We start from the raw sequence: 21,695 nt of genomic DNA on the forward strand, positions 1-21,695 counted from the left end.
TTAGGGGCGTCTGTCTGGTTCACTCGGTGGAGCATGTGACTCTTGATCTCAGGGTGGTGAATTCAGGACCCAAGTTGGAATGCAGCCTACTTAAAAATAAACAAAGTATACAATATATTTTTAAAGCATTTTAGGAAAATGTAACAAAAACAGGTCTTTATCAGAGCACTTTTAAATATGTTCATTTAATTGAAATTTGAATGTGTTTTCTGTAGTCTTTTTAAGACTCCTCGGTGGTCACAAACCCCCCTGTTATAATTGGGGAACGTAGGGTCATTGGGATGTGGTTAGAGGGTGGGCTCTGGAGTGGGGCTGCCTGCATGTGTATGTCGTCTCTTCCATTTGCTGACTTGAACCTGAGGCAGATTATTTCATCTGAGCTAAACTTTAATTTCCTTTTCTGTGGTGGGGAGAAATTGTACCTACCCCATAGGCTCGCTCGGGGGATTCAGTGAGCTAATCCATTTACGGTATTTTGGCATATGGTTTGGCCCATTCAGTAAATGTTTGTGATTATTATTGTTTTTAATTTTAATTGAAATCTTTGTTGTATTGCTAGAGCTCGTAGGTTTCAGGTTAGTCTTGTCCAGCTCTAAAAATATATATGCAAATATACTTACAATTTATTTATTTTTTTAAGTGTTTATTTTTGAGAGAGAGAGAATGCGAGTGCTCACAGGGGAGGAGCTGAGAGAGACAGAGACAGAGAGAGAGAGAGAGAAAGAAAGAGAATCCCAAGCAGGCTCCGAGCTGAGCACAGAGCCTAACTTAGGACTCAATCCCACAACCACAGCATCACTACCTGAGCTGATACCACAAGTCGGACACTTAACCCACTGAGCCACCCAGGCGCCCCATCATTTAGAATTTAGGATTTATTATCTCTGGTTGCCTAGTCCCAGGAATTGGCTTTAACCAAAAAGGACAGCATCTTCGAACAGTTTGGAGTTTGATTGCCGTGGGCACCTGGTGTCGATAACTGGGTAATTTGAAGGAAGTTAAGCATCTGTTTTCAGAAACACGATTTAAGAAAAGAAACTCCAGTTGTCCATTTTTTAAATGTTTAACTGCTCTGCTCTCATCTGGAGGTTTCATCTGCACCTGTCATGATGGTCTTACTTGAAAGGACATCAAGTTGGACCCTAGAATCTCATTGGAGCAGTGCAAGGCCCTATGTGTATCTCCTCAGTCATGTGCCCTAATTTTCTCATTTCCTCGGAGCTGGTTTAAATTGCCCTGGTTTCTGTGCAGTTAGACACTCACCTTTTGTCTTTACCTACAAGCTTACATTGGGGAAGAGGAGGTCAAGGGGCCTAGAATTTCCCTGGAAAATTCTTGCATGTCTGTTCATGGCTCTTTAGACTTCACAGATAATCTCTTTTGAAGTGCCAAGACCCAAATACCAGACTAAAGGAAGTTGCTTGTTTTTTTGTTCTAGGCAGAAAAATTAATGAAACAGATTGGTGTGAAAAATGTGAAGCTTTCAGAGTATGAAATGAGTATTGCAGCTCATCTCGTAGACCCTCTTAACATGCACGTACGTATCTTTAATCTTATTTAAGATCGTTTGGGTCTGGCATTTTGTGTCGGGTCCTGAAGGCGGCCACATTTTATGATCCTCTAAGAGGAGTCACAGGATCTGGCATAGTTTTGTGCTCACGGATGTGACTGAGTACAGCAAAAGGATACGAGGCAAAATGAGCAAGAAAAGGGGCCTGGAGTGAAGTCTGGAAGAAACCAAGCACAGGCTTCCAGGAGCTTTCTCCCAGTGAAGTCATACGGGCTTCACTTAATTCCTTCAGCAGCAGGTTGTGAGGACAAGTGTGAAGTGCCGTGTCCACCAGGGAAGCTCAGTAGAGACTCCCAGGATTTTAATTGGGACTGGTCATGTAGACCCCACATCCCAACATCTACCAAAATTCTAGACGTTCAGAGGGGAAACACGTCCCCCGTAAACCATTTTGTTTGCACAGCGAGGTGTTCTTATTAGGGAATGAAGGAATTCTCCCGAAATTTAAGCCCCCATACTGCAGCCAAAGGCCAGCCTTGCAGGTAGGCCTTTCTAAGGACAACAGTCTGAGGCCTGCCGTGTTAACCTTTTTTGGCACACACTTGTTTAGATAAACTTGTTGTTTTATATATTCACCTTTGTGGCATATAAAACGTACTGCTTTAAGTTATGTGGATATTTGATTTGGAGTTTAAATGTAGATTTTCGTAATAAGATACGGTAGGCAACACAAGATTCTGAATTCTAATTTTTTCCATTCATGGCCTTGGCAAATTGTTTCCTCTTTGAGTGTCAGTCCCCTCATGTGTAATCCAGGGAAGGTGTGATACCTGCTGTACCTACTTCAAAAGGATTATTGGAGGATCAGATTAATGTAATATATAAACTCTAAACTCCTATGTGAATATTTTATAACAGCAGGTATAAATAGGTTTTGTATGACAGATATAAATAAATAGAATAGAATAAGTATGGTATTCCTATCTCCAAATCTAGGAAATAAAAGTCTTCAATGTCTGTTAGTATCTGTGTGCACAGAGATAGATACATGTCCCCGGAGTTAATCCTCCATTTCAATTTGATTTATAAATTTACAGTGGGACTTCTTGGCTCTGTGTTCACTTCTGAGTAAGGCTGTACTAACAGACTCTCTTTTTTGTTATAGTGGAAGTAGGTGCTATTTTTTTTTTTTTTTTTTTCAGATTTGGCTGTGGTTTTTCACCCTTTTTTTTTTTTTTTAAAGTTGTAGTGAAAGTAAATTTCTTGTAAATATGGCTTCTGACTCACCCCACCTTCAGCCTCTTTACTCTGCCAGGTTAGAGCAAGATTGATTTTTTTTCCCCCTAGGTTTTTTCCATTTGTTTTTTTATCCCCTCCCCCCCCCTTCACTCCGTCCCCATTTAAAAAAAATTTTTTTTTTTTTTTTACATTTATTTATTTTTGAGAAACAGAGCACAAGCAGGGGAGGGGCAGGGAGAGAGGGAGACATACGATCCAAAGCAGGCTCCAGACTCTGAGCTGTCAGCATAGCGCCCGATATGGGGCTCGAACCCATGAACCATGAGATCATGACCTGAGCCAAAGTCAGATGCTTAACCGACTGAGCCACCCAGGCACCCCCCATCCCCATTTTTGAAGTTGAGTCAGAAGGTTTTAAAATACACAAGCTGTGCTTATTTTGACAGTATATATCCCTTATTTACAAAGATGAAAGTTTTGTTTTGAAAGTTTTATTTTTGATTAATAAAATTCAGAAGTCCAGTGTTGCGTGAACCTATTTCCAGCATGTCTACTTGTTGTGTTTGACGGCACCCTATATGAATTAGGGACACTGCTGGTAAACTTTTCCCCATCAGCTAGCATTGAGTTCTCTGTCTGAGCTGGTTCTCCATCTTCTTGGCAGAGTATTCCTTCCTCTTACATGGAGTGAATTCAGCTTATTAGATCCCTGTAGAGTTTTGAGTCCTGGGCCTAGTGCTTTTAATAGTAGATAGTTGATTATTAATTCCTTTTTGTAATTTCATGGTAATTAAATAATTTCAGTATTGCTGTAAAAAGTCTTTACTAGTATTATATATTAATCTTTTATTATTTACATATAATTATCAGATTAAGGTTTGCCATTTTGGTTTTTTTTTTCCTTTTAACTTCATTGTATATATGTAAGTTGTAAAATTCATGTTGACCTTACCTTTTATCAGGTTACTTGGAGTGATATAGCAGGTCTGGATGATGTCATTACGGATCTGAAAGACACAGTCATCTTACCCATCAAAAAGAAGCATTTGTTTGAAAATTCCAGGCTTCTGCAGCCTCCAAAGGGTATGGTAAAAGTTTACATTTGCTAAAGTATTAAAAATGTAGGAAACATTGAAACTTTCTGCCATTATAGAACTGGTATCGCTGAGGTCGGATGTTGAAGAGAATACTGAGATCCAGTGAGCTGTTTTATAAATAGTAGTTTTAAAATAATTGCTCATTCTTCAGCTTCCCAAATTTAGGTAAAACTTTTTCCCTGTGATTACATGTCAAAATAATCCCTTTATTGCAAACTCATTTTTATTACTTCCAAGTAAATAAAAATTGGGAAAATTGAAATTAAAAAATCTAAAGTCATGGTATGGGTTCTTTTGTTTTCAAAGTAAGAACTCTTTTTGTTGCCTCATAATTTAGCGATATTGTTTTTTCCTCCTAGTAATCTTCATTATTTTTGGATTGCAGTGTTTTTTTAGAAGAAGTACTGGAGTACAGGTGAACTAGAAATTAAATGCTACTTATTTTTTAAGGGAAACTTCCTTATTCCTAGTTAGCGATGATTTTAAAAACCTCAGAACTCAAGAATTGGAAATGCTTATAACTCCTTCCTTACGTGTAATGCTTTTATTGTTGTCCACTCAACTATGAATCACGTTTAAACGTATTATGAAAGGTGATTCAGATGGAGCTTCGGTGACAGTCGGCAGTGAGGTAAATGCACGTGTGTTACCGTGGCTATCCCATACAAACGCTACAGCAGTGGAAAGAGTGGAAACTGCTCTTTCTTGTATTCCTCATACTAGACAGGTTTACTTTTCCGCTGCTCTTCAAGGCTGAAACCAAATTATTAGACACATTACAAAAAAAAGATATTTAGAAATATCAACATAGTGCTGTGTGTAAGTTATGGTTGCTTGTAATCTTATTAATTTTGCAGTTATATCAAAATGCATCAATTTACATTTCAAAAGTAATTGAAGCCGATACCTGTACACTTTCACAAAGTAGGTAATTTTTACTCCTGGTAAATAGAGGGTGATGATGACGTGTTCTTTTCATTAACTAAAACAGCAAAACTGTTCGTTAGGTATTTTGTTTTATTTTCTGAAACAACAATACTTCCTTTTTCCCCCCTAGCAAAAAGCATTTGGTTTATTGTGTTTTTACAAATTTTTTCCCCAGAAGAAAATTGCAGATGATTTATCTGAGCCAAGATCAAAGAGTAAAGTACAAGTTGGCTTATTTAGTTCTTTACCCTCTTGCGGCTGGTTGGTAGTTTGAACAAGAAAGACCTTGTGTGAGTTGTCATCCCCTAGTTTCTTAATTCGTGAATCTAGAAAAGTCAGATGCAGGATGGGGCCCAGTTAGTACTTGGATGGGAGAAAAGTAAGATGCGTTTTCTGTGCTGTTCGGGAAAGCTCCAGCCCTCGTCAGCGACACCTAGCCCAGGTAATTGGGTCACTGTACCAGTCGCACTTGGTTTAAAGCCCCAGTCAATTAACACAGCAGACACCAAATTACAATGGGATACTTCAAAGTTACGTGTATATCTGGTGCTTCTTTGAAAGCATTGTCCAAAACTAGAAGTGGTTTCTGTGTGTATTTAAAAATTTTTAAGTTACCTGAGTAGCTCTTGATTATGTAATCTAAAGTTATACTGTTTGAGCCTTTCAGCCTTGCATTTTTGGAAAGTTTTTTATCAGGAACAAAATTTGAAAAGCCATTGATTTACTTTTTGACCCTCAACATAAATTGGATGTTAGCAGACAGAAGCAGAGCGTAAAATCGGTTGGATACCGTAGTTTGTTCCATTTTTGAACTGGAAGTAGGTTACATAGGTTAGAGTCGTTGTTTTATTGCCAATTTTATGTTATCCCTGGACAGTTCGTTGCTGTCGGGGCTAAAAGTCCGCACTGCCTTACAGACTACGCGAGGATGGTTTGAGAATGTCTTCCATAGTAGCACACGAGATCAGCCAATCACGTGAAGGTAGAAAGTTGGCAGCTGTCATGCCACCAAGTGGTCACAAGGACATGCCATAGAATGTTCATGGTTGCATTAAAAAAATAACCGTGTTTTCTTCCAAATGTTTAAAAATTTACATTGAAAATTCCATATGAATACAAACAGTTCTCGCTAAACTCTAACTTCGGTAATCATTATTTTAGCACATAAATTTTATGTTTGTGAATTTTATCATGTTCCATGTTGTGATGTTTCTTGAAAATGTAGGTAACTTAGGAAAAATATATTTTGAGAAGTGATTTTTCTGGGGCCATAAAGGCCTCCATCCCTCCCTCCACCTCCTTGAGCACTTTGTATTTAAATAGACTCAGTTTTTACAGATACTTACTTTTCCACCATTTGGACAATTTTTTTTATTAAAGCTTGAAAGTCAATAAACTAGTTCAAAAAAGAAAAAAGTTGGTTACTAATAAGGTAATATACTTGTCACGAATAAGGATTATTTCAAATTTAGATCTTTTGTCCCAATTCTTCTTTTCTTCCTCACCCTAAAGTTTTTATTTGCATGTAGTACTTACGAAGTAAAGCCCTTACTAAAACATCCACATTAAAGAGGGGTTTGAATTTTTAGCCTCTGCAAAGCATGAAGGTAATAATCGTAGTTTTTCGTTTTGTTGAAAATGGTTGTGAAAGTACCAGACTGAGCTCAAAAAAAAACTAGTTAAAAGACTGCAAAACTAATAACTGAAGCCGGATGCCTCGCATTCATTGTGGGACCGCTCATGTATCACTCTTCCTAAGAATGAACAGGGTAGTGTTCATCCCACAAAGGATATAGAGAAGATGGCCCTTCAAACAGTGTTACTGCTAGACTCATTGATAATATGCCAGGTGAGACAACGTGAGTCTTAATGAAGCAACGTGCAGAAGTGGGGATAAAACAGCCAAGTGGGTGACTGGAAAGCTGACACTTCCATAGTACCACCCGAGTCAGGAAGTGAACACTCCCTGCTCATATGTGCACCTCCCCTATAATGTCTGTCCTCCAGAAGATTATGAAATCCCAAAGCTTTCAACGCATGTTGAGTTTCATACTCTGTAAACAAAACAAAACTGTAAAAAAGCTGCCTAATTAATAACACTAATTGTAATTCCAGAAGAAAAATACAGGAAAAACTTAATCTTGCTAAGGAGTGCCAAAACTAAACTGTCAGGAATAGAGGACTCAAAGTGATGAATGAATACTTGGAATCAAAGAGGACATTCTAAGAACACTTGCCTCGGTTTGTGAGGCGTGCTGTAGCAGCACAGTCAACAAGATACGAGGACTTTTGCATCAAAAGTTTGCTCAGAAAACCCTAAGATTCAAATAACATGCATATAAAAGTTTGTGGATCTGCATTCCATATTAAATTGTATGACCAAAATAATAAATGTCGTAATAATTCCAGGCATCTGCAGTCACCCCGTATGTCTTCAGTTTGATGTGAATTAAATGGCATTAGACCACTGCTCTGTGGTGTTCACATGTGCCATCCAAAGGAAGAAGTATCGATAGGGGGTTGAAATTATAAATGACTTAACTACATTTTTTACACCTGAATGGACTTAGTTAAAAATTGCAAAGGGATGTACTGGCAAACCTCATTGACTTAAATTTTAAAATGGCTTCAGAAAAGTAAGATGACTAAACTTCATTAATTCTTAAAGAATTACGAAGACCCCTAGAAAAATCTGTGTGTGCCCGAGGAAAAGTTTGTGTGCCTGAACATTACTTTGAAGAGCTTGATGTGAAAAATATTTGTTTTATGGAATCAAGCTTCTCATTAAAAAGAAAAAAATGAAAATTTAGGCAGGGTGGGATTTTAATACAAAATATTTACTTTTCTTATATTTTTGTATTTTCTTAATGTTTATTATTCTTGAGAGAGAGACCGCGCGTGCACGTGAGCGGGGGAGGGGCAGAGAGAGAGGAAGACCCGGAACTCCAAGCAGGCTCCAGAACTGAGCTGTCAGCACAGAGCCCGATGCGGGGTCCAGACCCATGAGCTGTGAGATCATGACCTGAGCCGAAGTCGGATGCATAACCGACTGAGCCACCCAGGCGCCCCTATATTTTATTTTTATTGCATAATAATATTTTGGAAATCTCCAAAGTCTCTTCATATTACCCTAATATGCCACCTGTAAATACTGTCTTTTTAAGTGCTATGACATGGGAAAAGTAGAGAAGCTGTGAATTAAGCAAATATTTTAAGTCTGCAGGTTATAATATTCGTCAGGCCCGTCTACAGATAATCTATAGCCAGGAACATAATTTTACTATTAACATAGAAAAATGTTACTTAATTTTAGTTGCTAAACAGTTGGTGATGATTCCCAAAATGCCCAAGGCCTCGACCAGTTTAGATCTCTCCTGTTAAAAGAATTACCTTAAGTTGTATTAAGCGGCAGACTACTGTCTGTGGAGACGATAGGTGAAGGATTCAGTTTCATTCCTTGGAGAGTAAAACAAAAGTGACCGGCAGCTTTTGTCCTTTGGAAGAAGAGATCATTATCTGTTTGGAAAAAGGCGTGTGCCCTTTTGGATAAAAACTTAAGTCTCAGTAACATCAAAACGGTGTTTGCTGCAGCCTGTTTTTGTTGTTGTTGTTTAATGTTTGTTTTTGAGAAAGAGAAACAGAGCACAAGCGGGGGAGGGGCAGAGAGAGAGACGGAGACACGGAATCCAAAGCAAGCTCCAGGCTCTGAGCTGTCAGCACAGAACCTGATGTGAGGCTTGAACTTACAAACCGTGAGATCGTGACCTGAGCTGAAGTTGGACACCCAACCGACTGAGCCACCCAGGTGCCCCTCCCGCAGCCTGGTTTGAAGAAGTTCTCAGTTTTCTCTGGGCTGTTCTAATGTGCTGTAGTGCTCTGTTAGCTTGTGAAGGTGGAGGGCATTGGACCATTTTGTCAACCATGGATCGAGTGGCGTGAGTTTGGATGTCAAGGGGATCCTGAGCTAGACCTTTGCATGAAGGGAGAAGGCACAAGCATGCTGTAATTTTATAGCCGTCACTGACACTGAACTTAGGAAGTGGCGCCTTCCTTTCCTACCATTAACATGTTGGGGAAAATTTTAGTGTGGGCCGAATTAGTATGTTGATTATCACATAAAAATGTAAATAATAAAATGACATGTTAATTTCCAGGAGTTCTTCTGTATGGGCCTCCAGGCTGTGGTAAAACATTGATTGCCAAGGCCACAGCCAAAGAAGCAGGCTGTCGATTTATTAACCTTCAGCCTTCAACGCTGACGGATAAGTGGTACGGAGAGTCTCAGAAACTGGCTGCTGCGGTCTTCTCCCTTGCCATAAAGCTACAGCCTTCCATCATTTTTATAGATGAAATAGGTATGCAACTTTTCTGTGTGAGCATTTTATAACGCCATTTTTAAGGGTGGTATTTAGATGACCAGATTTAGTTTTCAACATTTATTAGGGCAAATTAGTAATACAAAAGAGATCACCAACATCCTTATATGCTGTGTATAATTTATTCCAGAATGAACCATAATCTGTTCATTCCGCTGCTCGGTAGTAGTTTCCTGTCTTCTCCGTATTACAAACATCACGCAGTGGACATCTGTGTACGTGTTTCGTCATGTACATGTGCTTGTCCAGGCTACATGCCCAGAAGTTGAACTGTTAGGTTGTGTGACATGTCTGTCTTCAGCCGCACTAGGATTACCAGTTGTTAAAAGTGGTTTCACCTGTTTTCACTCTCTCCGTTATATAGTTTCCCTGCATACCTCGAAAATTTCTTTTTTCAGATATTATCATCGATTGATTTTTTTTTTTTTTGTCAAACTAAAGAACATGAATTATCATTGTTTCGTGTTTCCCTGCATTGCTAGTAAATTTGGGCATCTCTTACCATGCTGACTAGTCATTGAGTTTCCTTGCTTATAAATTGTCAGTTTTTCTTTGGGGTTATTTGCATTTTCTTGGTAATTCTTTGTTGATATTTATTATGATTGCAAATATTTTCTAGACTGGCTTTTCACTTTATGATAATTTCTTTTACAGAAATTTAAATTTAAATTTAGTTGTATATATCTTTTTATCATGATTTATACTTTTTGTGTCTGGCTTACAAATTTCTTCCCTACCCCCATAAATATCCCTCTTTTCAAAATATATATTGTGAAGTAGGAATCTAATTTCATTCTTTTCCATATAGACAGCCAATTTATAAAATAGATTATCTTTCCCTATTTGTTCATGACTTTTATGTTAGTATACTTTTTCTGTATTTTATGGGTCATCAGTATTTTTGGTTCTGCTCCTGGTATGGTAAGTCATAATAAAGCTATGGTGATTGAAACTATAGCTTTGAATTAGTTCTACTATTATATGTAATGTGATAGACTATACAGAAATATAGAGAGAAAAATGGTATAGATATATAATACTTTGGTTACTTGTCTGTCTTGTGTGTCTCATCAGTTTATTACAGCTATTTTGGAGTTTTGGTGTGAATTTTGCATAAAAGTGCTTATAGCTAGATTTAAAAAAAATTTAATCTAAGACACTTTAACCAGGAGGTGTGGTCAGTCTACCTTTATTTTGATAGCTCATGTATTTAGATTTATTTCTGCCACATTACGTGTGCTTTTTTATTTACCAATCTAGTGGACTTTTCTCACTTTATCCCCTTTTCCCTGCTACAGGTTTAGAAGTAACATATTCTTTTTCTTTAGTGAAACATTTAGAATACCTACTTGCCTTGAAAGTCTAGGCTAATCATTTCTGCTCTCCTCCCAAATAATTCCAGGGACCTTAGAACTCTTGAACACTAATCGTTCCACTCATTCCTTACATGTTAACATTTTCTCTTACTTTACGGTCTCCATAGTGGTTGTTATTTCTGTACTGGCAGTACTTGTTTAGAGACCACGTCTGCCAGTTTCTTTGCTCACTGTTCCTTCTTTACAAAGCTGCCTATTCTGGATTTAATTCCCTTCACTGAAGTCTATCGAAGTTCTTTCAGCAAAGATCATGAATACAGTGAATTCTGTCTTTGGGTGAAAATGTGTTAATTCTACCTTCACTCTTAAATGATAACAGAATTATTTTTCTTCAGCATTTTGAAGCTACAAGTCCATTGTCTTCCAGTCTTTCTTGTTGCTTTCAAGAATTCTGCTTATAGTCAAATATTGCTTTGTAAGTAATTTTATCTTTTCTCTCTAGTGTTATTAGATTTTTATCTTGTTCTCCTGTTTGATTATGGTTTTTCCAGGTCTGTATTTATTTTTATTATCCCACTGAGACTTACTGTGGTTCTTAATCTGATGATTCGTGGTTTTCATTCCAGAAAATTTCTCAGCCACTGCGTATCTTTGATTGTGGCGAGACTTCCATTTTATGTATGTATATATTTATATTTATATATGTATCTACCCTCTCTACTTAATTTTGAGTCATTGCCACATCGAGTTCTCCCATATTTCATCAGTTCTAAAATATACCATTTTGTTATTTACACTTTAACCTTTCTGAAGTTGGGGTAACATGTTATAATTTAATTGGCAGAGTTTTTTGAGTATTATAACTTACTTGGCAACATTTAAAACTTTGTTGATACATAAAATAATGATACAACTAAAACATCAATCTTTAAGTTTTAAAAAGCAGTTCTTTGCTTGGCTATGTTAACCTCACAGCCATTGGGTTTGTATTCTGTTGATTGCATTTGAACTTTAGAAGTTCTATTTGGTTCTTTTTTAAATTTCCCTTTTTTCACTATAGTTGCTTTTCTGTTTGAATTTCAGTCCCTTTTATGTCTTGGTTTTTTTTTGTTTTTGTTTTTTAAGTTATTTATCTTGGGAGAGACAGAGACACCATGAGTGGGGGAGGGTCAGAAAGAGAGGAAAGAGAGAATCCCAAGCAGGCTGTGCTGTCAGTAGGGCTCAAACCCACAAACCGTGAGATCACGACCTGAGCCAAAACCAAGAGTTGGACGCTTAACCCAACTGAGCCACCCAGGCACCACCCCCTCTTATGTCTCAGTTTTAAGCATACTGTTTTTATATATAGTTTTTTTGGATTGTTCTGTTGTCTGAAATTCTACTTCTCCTTTGTACTGTTAAGTGTTTCATACTAACTTGTTTCCTTGGCTCATTTCTAACGTTAGATAGCCAACAGCTTGTTTTTATAGGAGAATTCTGTGTTGCCTAAGACCAGTCAGAGTGCTTTTCCTACCTCCCACTTAGAGCCTGTGTGTGGAGTCTGATCATTCAGGGCTAATTTTTATGATAATTTCTCAGTGTGGATGTTCCTAGACTGAATGACAGCACAAATCCAGTCTTCGTGCCTGAGGGAGAGCCCCTGTGACCTTAGTTTTTTATTTTTCAGGGGAGACCTGTTTACCCCCAGAGCACAGACAAGACAGACTTGGTCTTTAACTCCCTGTAGTAGTGAGCAGGATTTTTTTTCTTGTCTACACTTTCTGTGAGTGTACATCCTTTTGAGCAGCTTGGTTTCAGCGTGGACATGAACGCCGAGGCGGTACACGCGTCCCTGCCTCCCTGCCGTGTCCACAAGTGCACGTGTCCACGGTTGGCACAGACACCTCATGCTCCCACCACATATTTCCTGAATTCTGACGGTTGTTTTTTTCTCTTTCTTACAATCTCAGATATTCGTTAAGCTGGTTTTTTTTTTAAACTGGGCTCTGTTATTTAGAACCGTTTTAAGTTTACAGAAAGCAGAACGTAGAAAGTTCCCATACACACATCCCCTACACACACAGTTTTCCTATTATCAGTACTTTGCATTCGTGTGGTACATTTGTTATAATTGATGAGCCTGTATTGCTACATTATTAATCACTAAAGTCCGTAGTTTATATTAAGGGTCATTCTTTGTGTTTATAGGCTTTGACTAATGCATAATGTCATGTATCTACTATTACTGTATCAGACAGAATAGTTTCACCGCCCTGAAAACCCCCTGTGCCCCACCTGTTCATCCTAAACTCCCAAAGTCCCAGCAGCCACTAGTCTTTTTACTGTCTTGCCTTTTACAGAATATTGTAATTGGAATCATACAGTATGTAGCCTTTTCAGACTGGCTTCTTTCACTTAGCAATATGCATTTAAGGCTCCTCCGTGTCTTTGTGGCTTAGTAGCTCATTTCTTTTTATGGCTGAGTAATATTCCATTGTGTGGTTGTACCACGGTTTGTTTATCCATTCATCTGTTGAGGGACATCTTGGTTGCTTCCAATTTGGGGCGATTGTGAATAAAGCTGCTAACAACAGTGATGTGCAAGATTTTGCGTGGACATACATTTTCAGCTCAATTGGGTAAATGCCTGGGAGCGCGTTTGCTGGATCCTACAGTGAAACTCTAGCTTTGTAAGAAACTACCAAACTGACTTCCAAGATGGCTCTGTGATTTTGCAGTTGCACTGGCAATGAATGAGCGGTCCTCTTGCTCAGCATCCTGTCCATCACTTGATATTATCAGTGTTTTGGAATTTAGCTATCCTAGCAAGCATGTAGCGAACGGTACTCATTGTCATTTAAAGTTACAGTTCCCTAACGACATATGACATTGAGCATCTTTTCATGTGTTTATTTGCCATCCGTGTATCTTTGAAGTGTGTGTTCAGCTCTTTGGCCCATTTTTTAATTGGGTTTTCTTATTTAATTTTATGTTCTTTGTATATTTTGGATACACACTTTTTATCAGGGAAGTATTTTGAAAATCTTTTGTCCTAGTCTGTGGCTTATATCTACTCTCTCTCTTCTCTCTCTCTCTGTCTCTCTCTCTCACTGTCTCTTTTTTTAAATGCTTATTTTTGAGACAGAGCATGAGTGGGGGAGGGGCATAGAGAGAGCGCCACAGAATTCAAGGCAGGCTCCAGGCTCTGAGCTGTCAGCACAGGGCCTGACCCACAGCTGGAACCCACAAACCATGAGATCATGACCTGAGCAGAAGTCAGATGCTCAACCAACTGAGCCTCCCAGGCGCCCTGGCTTATCTCTTCTCTTACCAGTGTCTTCCACAGGGAAGAATTTTTAATTTTGTTTTTTTTTATTGAGCATTTAAAACATTTTTTTTTAGCTTGTTTTATTTTTTTAAATTTACATCCAAATTAGTTAGCATCTAGTGCAACAATGATTTCAGGAGGAGATTCCTTAGTGCCCCTTCCCCATTTAGCCCATCCCCCCTCCCACAACCCCTCCAATAACCCCGTTCTCCATGTTTATGAATCTCTTCTGTTTTGTCCCCCTCCCTGTTTTTATATTATTTTTGTTTCCCTTCCCTTATGTTCATCTGTTTTGTCTCTTAAAGTCCTCATAAGAGTGAAGTTATATGATTTTTGTCTTTCTCTGACTAATTTAGCGTAATACCCTCCAGTTCCATCCACGTAGTTGCAAATGGCAAGATTTCATTCTTTTTGATTGCTGAGTAATACTCCTTTGTGTGTGTGTGTGTGTGTGTGTGTGTGTGTGTGTGTGCGTGCGTGCGTGTGTATGTGTATGTGTGTATACCACATCTTCTTTATCCATTCATCCATCAATGGACATTTGGGCCCTTTCCATACTTTGGCTATTGTCAGTAGTGCTGCTATAAACATGGGGGTGCATGTGTCCCTTCGAAACAGCACACCTGTATCCCTTGGATAAATACCTAGTAGTGCAATTGCTGGGTCGTAGGGTAGTTCTATTTTTAGTTTTTTGAGGAACCTCCATACTGTTTTCCAGAGGGGCTGCACCAGCTTGCATTCCCACCAGCAATGCAAAAGAGATCCTCTCTCTCCGCATCCTCGCCAACATCCGTTGTTGCCTGAGTTGTTAATGTGAGCCATTCTGACAGGTGCCAGGTGGTATCTCCTTGTGGTTTTAAATTTTTTTTTAGTTTGTTTTTTTTTTTTTTTTTTTTACATTTATTTATTTTTGAGACAGAGAGAGACAGAGGATGAACGGGGGAGGGTCAGAGAGAGGGAGACACAGAATCTGAAACAGGCTCCAGGCTCTGAGCTGTCAGCACAGAGCCCGACGCGGGGCTCGAACTCACGGACTGCGAGATCATGACCTCTGCTGAAGTCGGCCGCTAAACCGACTGAGCCACCGAGGCACCCCTCTCCTTGTGGTTTTGATGTGTATTTCCCTGATGATGAGTGATGTGGAGCATTTTTTCATGTGTCAGTTGGCCATCTGGATATCTTCTTTGGAGAAGTGTCTATTCATGTCTTTTGCCCATGTCTTCACTGGATTATTTGTTTTTTGGGTGTTGAGTTTGATAAGTTCTTGATAGATTTTGGATACTAACCCTTTATCTGATCTGTCATTTGCAAATATCTTCTCCCATTCTGTCAGTTGCCTTTTAGTTTTGCTGATTGTTTCCTTCGCTGTGCAGAAGCTTTTATTTTGACGAGATCCCAGTAGTTCATTTTTGAGCATTTTTAAATTTTAATGCCCAACTTAACTATTTTTTTTTTGGATCGATTATGCTTTTGGTGTTGTATGTAAAAACTCATCACCAAACCCAAGGTCATGTAGATGTTCTCCTATGTTATCTTTGGACGTTTTGCAGTTTTGTGTTTTACATTTAGATCTAGAATCAATTTTCAGTTAATTGTTGTGCACAGTATAAGGTCTTTGTCTAGATAGATTTTTAGCACATGGATGTTCAGTTGTGCATTAACTTTAAAAATATTTTTTTCCCAACTTTTTTGTTAGTATTTACATATGTGTCTTTTTCCATCCTTTGCAACATTCTGAGCTCTTAGATTTAAAGTGTCTCTTGTAAGCAGCACACATTTGGGTTTCCTAACTGTCCAGTCTGATTTCCTAACCACCTATGTAGGTACTCTAAGACCATTTACATTTAACATTTTTTCTTTAATTTTTCTTCTATGTTTATTTACTTTTGAGAGAGAGAGAGAGACAGAGCGCAAGTAGGGACGGGGCAGAGAGAGAGGGAGACACAGGTTCCCAAGCAGGATCCAGGCTCACAGAGCCTGACGCAGGGCTTGAACCCATGAACTGTGAGATCATGACCTGAGCTGAAGTTGGACGCTTAACCGACTGGGCCACCCAGGCGCCCCTACATTTAACATTTGATGTAATTACTAATATAGTTAGGTTATTTATACTTCTCCAGCATTTTAAGTTTTTTATATTATTTCAAGCAGCTGTCTTGCCAGAACCAACTTCTTAGTAATGAAGATGATTTAGGAATAATTGATAGCAGAATTATGGTGGTTAGCTGGCAGCTGTACTGACACATACTATCTTTAAAAAGAAGCAATTTAAAAATGACTACATTTTCTACCTCCAGAGTAGATGGGTTACTTTGGTACCTAGTCCAACAGTGGGATGGATTGTATGAAACTGAAACTACAAAAGAAAATCCAGAATGTGTATTTGTCATCTGAAGACCCTGTAAAAAAAAAAAATTTTTTTTTAAGTTTGGACCAAAGCATTTCTGTGTAACTCACACGTATGATTGTAGTTTCAGTGCTAAAATGCTAGTTATTTGAAGGGATAGAAGACAAAGCACTTGAAATAGGATTATACTAGAAAATCTAGGACTTATGACTGTCTTTTTTTCATAATTAGGAGGTACTGTTCCTCCTACCCCTCTTTAAAAGCATTTCATGTTCTTTGTAGATAATTGGGAAGACAGCAAATAGTTCAAGGGAACATTTAAATTGTCCTCAAGTCTGTCACTGAGAGATAACTAAAGCGATTAGCGTTCTGGTGTATTTTCTTGCTGGCTTCTTTACATTGTGTCACGTATATGCACATGCCTACGAGCATGTGTGTTCGAAACCATCTTCTGTCCTGCATTTCCCACGGAATGGTGTTTTGACATTTTTCCAATGCCATTTTTCTTTATTTCCAGGAAAAGCGTGTGAAGAAAAAGAGTGTGACCCACAATTAAGAATACATAGGATGCACATAACCTGGGATGTTAGGGCCAAAGCATACAGACCTTCCTCCAAGACACCACTTGATCCGTATCTTCTAATTACCCGATCCTGTACTTCTTTACATATGTTGGCATTAATGTATTGATAGGAAAGAATTGAAGATTGGGAGTTGATTGCGTTTTAATTTCTTAATTATTTGGCAAAATTGTTTTATCAGAGCAATGTATGAAAAGGGATAGTTGAACTCTTTGTCTTGTACTCTTTCACAGATTTGTTAGCTTTTGATTTTTTTGGTTAATGATTTGAAGTTTTACGATGAGTAAATAATGCAAATTAGTTTCTAAGGTTGAGGACTTCTTCCTTCTAGACTCCTTTCTGCGAAACCGTTCAAGTTCTGACCATGAAGCTACCGCCATGATGAAAGCTCAGTTTATGAGTCTGTGGGACGGATTGGATACTGACCACAGCTGTCAGGTGTGTGAAAGAAATCTGCCTTGAGCAGGTGGTGGTGGTGGGTGCTGATGGGGGATGGGGGGCAGCAGTGGGTGCTGGTGGCAGTGGCGACGGGTGTGGGGGGTGGCGGTGGTAGTAGGAGGAAATTTAGTGGGCTACTTCTTAGGCTTTTTTAGAGAAGTTTTTTGTTGTTGTTGGTTCAGTCATTTGTTAGTAAAACTTTATCAATTCATTTAATAATTTATTTCATATTTCACTGATACAAAATGTTTAATACTTAGTTTTATGGGCCTAGAAAAAAATTTTTTTAACTTTTTGGTTGGTTTTATTTATTTTTATTTATTTTTTATAATTTTATGATTTTTTTAATTTACATCCAAATGAGCATGTTGTGCACCAGTGATATCAGGAGGAAATTCCTTAGTGCCCCTTACTCATTTAACCCATCCCCCCTCCCACAACCCCTCCAGTAACCCTTAGTTTATTCTCCGTATTTAAGAGTCTCTTCTGTTTTGTCCCCCTCCCTGTTTCCCTTCCCTTATGTTCATCTGTTTTGTCTCTTAAAGTCCTCATAGGAGTGAAGTCCTATGATATTTTTCTTTCTCTGACTAATTTCACTAGGTATAATACCCTCCAGTTCCATCCACGTACCTGCAAATGGCAAGATTTCATTTTGATTACCGAGTAATACTCCATTGTATATATATACACCACATTTTCTTTATCCAATTATCCATCGATGGCTCTTTTCATACTTTGGCTATTGTTGATAGTGCTGCTATAAACATGGGGGTGCATGTGTCCCTTCGAAACAGCACACCTGTATCCGTGGAGAAATGCCTAGTTGTGCAATTGCTGGGTTGTAGGGTAGTTCTATTTTTAGTTTTTTGAGGAACCTCCATACTGTTTTCCAGAGGGGCTGCACCAGCTTGCATTCCCACCAGCAGTGCAAAAGAGATCCTCTCTTTCTGCATCCTCGCCAACATCCGTTGTTGCCTGAGTTGTTAATGTGAGCCATTCTGACGGGTGCGAGGTGGTATCTCAGTGTGGTTTTGATTTGTATTTCCCTGATGATGAGTGATGTGGAGCATTTTTTCATGTGTCAGTTGGCCATCTGGATATCTTCTTTGGAGAAGTGTCTATTCATGTCTTTTGCCCATGTCTTCACTGAATTATTTGTTTTTTGGGTGTTGAGTTTGATAAGTTCTTGATAGATTTTGGATACTAACCCTTTATCTGATCTGTCATTTGCAAATATCTTCTCCCATTCTGTCAGTTGCCTTTTAGTTTTGCTGATTGTTTCCTTCGCTGTGCAGAAGCTTTTTATTTTGATGAGGTCCCAGTAGTTCATTTTTGCTTTTGTTTCCCTTGCCTCCGGAGACGTGTTGAGTAAGAAGTTGCTGTGGCTGAGGTCAAAGAGGTTTTTGCCTGTTTCCTCTTTGAGGATTTTGATGGCTTCCTGTCTTAGATTTAGGTCTTTCATCCATTTTGAGTTTGTTTTTGTGTATGGTGTAAGAAAGTGTCCGGATTCATTCTTCTGCATGTCGCTGTCCAGTTTTCTCAGCACCACTTGCTGAAGAGACTGTCTTTATTCCATTGGATATTCTTTCTTGCTTTGTCAAAGATTAGTTGGCCATACGTTTGTGGGTCCATTTCTAGGTTCTCTATTCTGTTCCATTGATCTGAGTGTCTGTTCTTGTGCCAGTACCATACTGTCTTGATGATGACAGCTTTGTAGTATAGCCTGAAGTCTGGGATTGTGATGCCTCCTGCTTTGGTTTTCTTTTTCAAGATTGCTTTGGCTATTCGGGGTCTTTTCTGGTTCCATACAAATTTTAGGATTATTTGTTCTAGTTCTCTGAAGAATGCTGGTGTTACTTTGATAGGGATTGCATTGAATATGTAGATTGCTTTGGGTGGTATTGACATTTTAATAACATTTGTTCTTCCTATCCAGGAGCATGGAATCTTTTTCCATTTTTTGTGTGTCTTCAATTTCTTTCATAAGCTTTTTATGGTTTTCAGTGTATAGATTTTTCACGTTGGTTAGATTTATTCCTAGGTATTTTATGGTTTTTGGTGTAATTGTAAATGGGATCGATTCCTTGATTTCTCTTTCTGTTGCTTCATTGTTGGTTTATAGGAATGCAACCAATTTCTGTGCATTGATTTTATATCCTGCAACTTTGCTGAGTTCATGAATCAGTTCTAGTAGTTTTTTGGTGGAATCTTTTGGGTTTTCCATATAGAGTATCATGTCATCTGTGAAGAGGGAAAGTTTGACCTCCTTCTGGCCGATTCGGATGCCTTTTATTTCTTTGTGTTGTCTGATTCCAGAGGCTAAGACTTCCAATACTATGTTGAATAACAGTGGCGAGAGTGGGCATCCGTGTCTTGTTCCTGACCTTAGGGGGAAAGCTCTCAGTTTTTCCCCATTGAGGATGATATTAGCGTTGGGTCTTTCTTATATGGCTTTTATGATCTCGAGGTTGATCTTTCTATCCCTACTTTCTTGAGGGTTTTTATCAAGAAAGGATGCTGTATTTTGTCAAATGCTTTCTCTGCATCTATTGAGAGGATCATACGATTCTTGTCCTTTCTTTTTTTAAAACATTTTTTTTAATGTTTATTTTATTTTTGACAGAGAGAGACAGAGCATGAGTGGGGGAGGGGCAGAGAGAGAGGGAGACACAGAATCTGAAGTAGGCTCCAGGCTCTGAGCTGTCAGCACAGAGCCCGACGCGGGGCTCAAACTCATAGACTGTGAGATCATGACCTGAGCCAAAGTCGGACACTCGACTGACTGAGCCACCCAGGTGCCCCGGTTCTTGTCCTTTCTTTTATTGATGTGATGAATCATGTTACTTGTTTTGTGGATATTGAACTAGCCCCGCATCCCAGGTATAAATCCCACTTGGTCATGGTGAATAATTTTTTTGATGTATTGTTGGAGCCGGTTGGCTAATAATCTTGTTGAGGATTTTTGCCTCCATGTTCATCAGGGAAGTTGGTCTATAGTTCTCCTTTTTTAGCGGGGTCTCTGTCTGGTTTTGGAGTCAAGGTAATGCTGGCTTCATGTTTGGTAGAATTCCCCTGGAAAGCCGTCTGGGCCTGGACTCTTGTTTTTTGGGAGATTTTTGATTACTAATTCTATTTCCTTACTGGTTATGGGTCTGTTCAAATTTTCTGTTTCTTCCTGTTTCACTGTTGGTAGCTTATATGATTCTAGGAATTTGTCCATTTCTTCCAGATTACCCATTTTATTGGCATATAATTCCTCATAATACTCTCTTATTACTGTTTTTATTTCTGCTGTGTTGATTGTGATCTCTCCTCTTTAATTTTTTATTTTATTTATTTAGGTACTTTCCTTTTCCTTTTTGATCCAACTGGCTAGTGCTTTATCAATTTTGTTAATTCTTTCAAAGAACCATCTTCTGGTTTTGTTGAGAAGTTCTTTGTTTTTGTTTTTGTTTTTAATAATTATTTATACTTACCATTAAGTGATGGGGATCTGAAAGAATAGTTTGTGTATACTTTTGGTCATTTTGAGGGTTTATGTTAAACACAATGTTAAAAGATTGCCTAAGTGCCTGAAGCAAATACTACAGAAAAGAGAAAACCAGGGTGAAGTCTCTCCTCTGAGGGAAAGGAAACAACTGGTGGCTGTGGGTACTCTGTGCATGTTTCGACCCTTTACCGTGACTCTTACACTCCCTCCTCTCAGTTCCTGTCCCCTTAGTTTCACTTTACTACTTTCATTAGCTGCTGGAACTCACACACTTTCCCACTTCCTGCCCCATGTACTTTCCTTAGGATCCCACTTTTATGAAAGTCTTTTATCCTACGCTTTGTCTCTGCGCCCTGTGGGCTCTGAAAACCAGAACCAAGGTCCCCTGGTAAGGCCCCAAAGGGAAAGCCACGTGTCTTGTTCAGTGTACCTCTTGCGGTTTCCATCTTCTCTTAGTTCTTTGCCTCTGAGTAATCCATACTTTCCTGCCAGAACAGTAATGTATTTTCATTAAAAGAAAAAAAAAAACAAAAACACCTCACCCCGCATGTTTGTTTTTCTGCCACATTACTGGAAATGGCAGTTCGAGAACCAGAACTGAAAAACGCAGCCATTCTTCACGTAGCGTTTCCGTCCATTCCCCATGTGATCTTCCTATGGGATGCCCGTTGCATGCTCCTGTTGACACTGCGCGCGTTTTCTCTCTCTTTCGTATTTTCTCTCTTTGTGCTACATTCTGAGAAGTGGTTTTATTTTTTTTAGTTTAATTTGCCAATTCTAAGTTTAGTTGCATCTCTTCTGCTAGAGTTAACCTTTTTATTGAGGTTATTATTAGTTCACTTACATTTTTTAGTCCTAGAGATTCTTTTAGATCCTTCTTGAAGTCTGACGGGTCAGTTTTGATGGGCTCTGACCCATCAACTCATGTTTCCAGTTGGATTAGAAAACCAGAGTCCTGGCATCAACTAGCTGTGTGACCTTGATCAGATAATACAGTCACTTTGTATCTGAATGGAGGGAGTACTCTCTATAAAAAAGGGAAGGATAGCGTCCACTGCAAACTGTTG

At 38.7% G+C, this 21,695-nt stretch overlaps 1 protein-coding gene across 6 annotated transcripts in view; it reads left to right on the top strand.

Moving 5' to 3' along the window:
- ATAD1 (ATPase family AAA domain containing 1) overlaps window positions 1-21,695 on the top strand; it is a 76,752-nt gene that overhangs the window by 36,609 nt on the left and 18,448 nt on the right. For 5 of the 6 annotated variants that reach the window (XM_027049940.2, XM_027049939.2, XM_015079069.3 and 2 more), the window contains 4 exons: window positions 1,439-1,537; window positions 3,712-3,832; window positions 8,928-9,128; window positions 17,032-17,138. In XM_027049940.2, coding sequence (XP_026905741.1) covers window positions 1,439-1,537; window positions 3,712-3,832; window positions 8,928-9,128; window positions 17,032-17,138 — 528 coding nt within the window. Of the gene's footprint in view, window positions 1-1,438; window positions 1,538-3,711; window positions 3,833-6,534; window positions 6,623-8,927; window positions 9,129-17,031; window positions 17,139-21,695 lie in introns of those variants that run through there. The other variant, XM_027049942.2, reaches the window with a different exon arrangement.

Source organism: Acinonyx jubatus, chromosome D2 (genome assembly GCF_027475565.1).
Source record: "Acinonyx jubatus isolate Ajub_Pintada_27869175 chromosome D2, VMU_Ajub_asm_v1.0, whole genome shotgun sequence".
In the NCBI taxonomy this organism is placed as follows: domain Eukaryota; kingdom Metazoa; phylum Chordata; class Mammalia; order Carnivora; family Felidae; genus Acinonyx; species Acinonyx jubatus.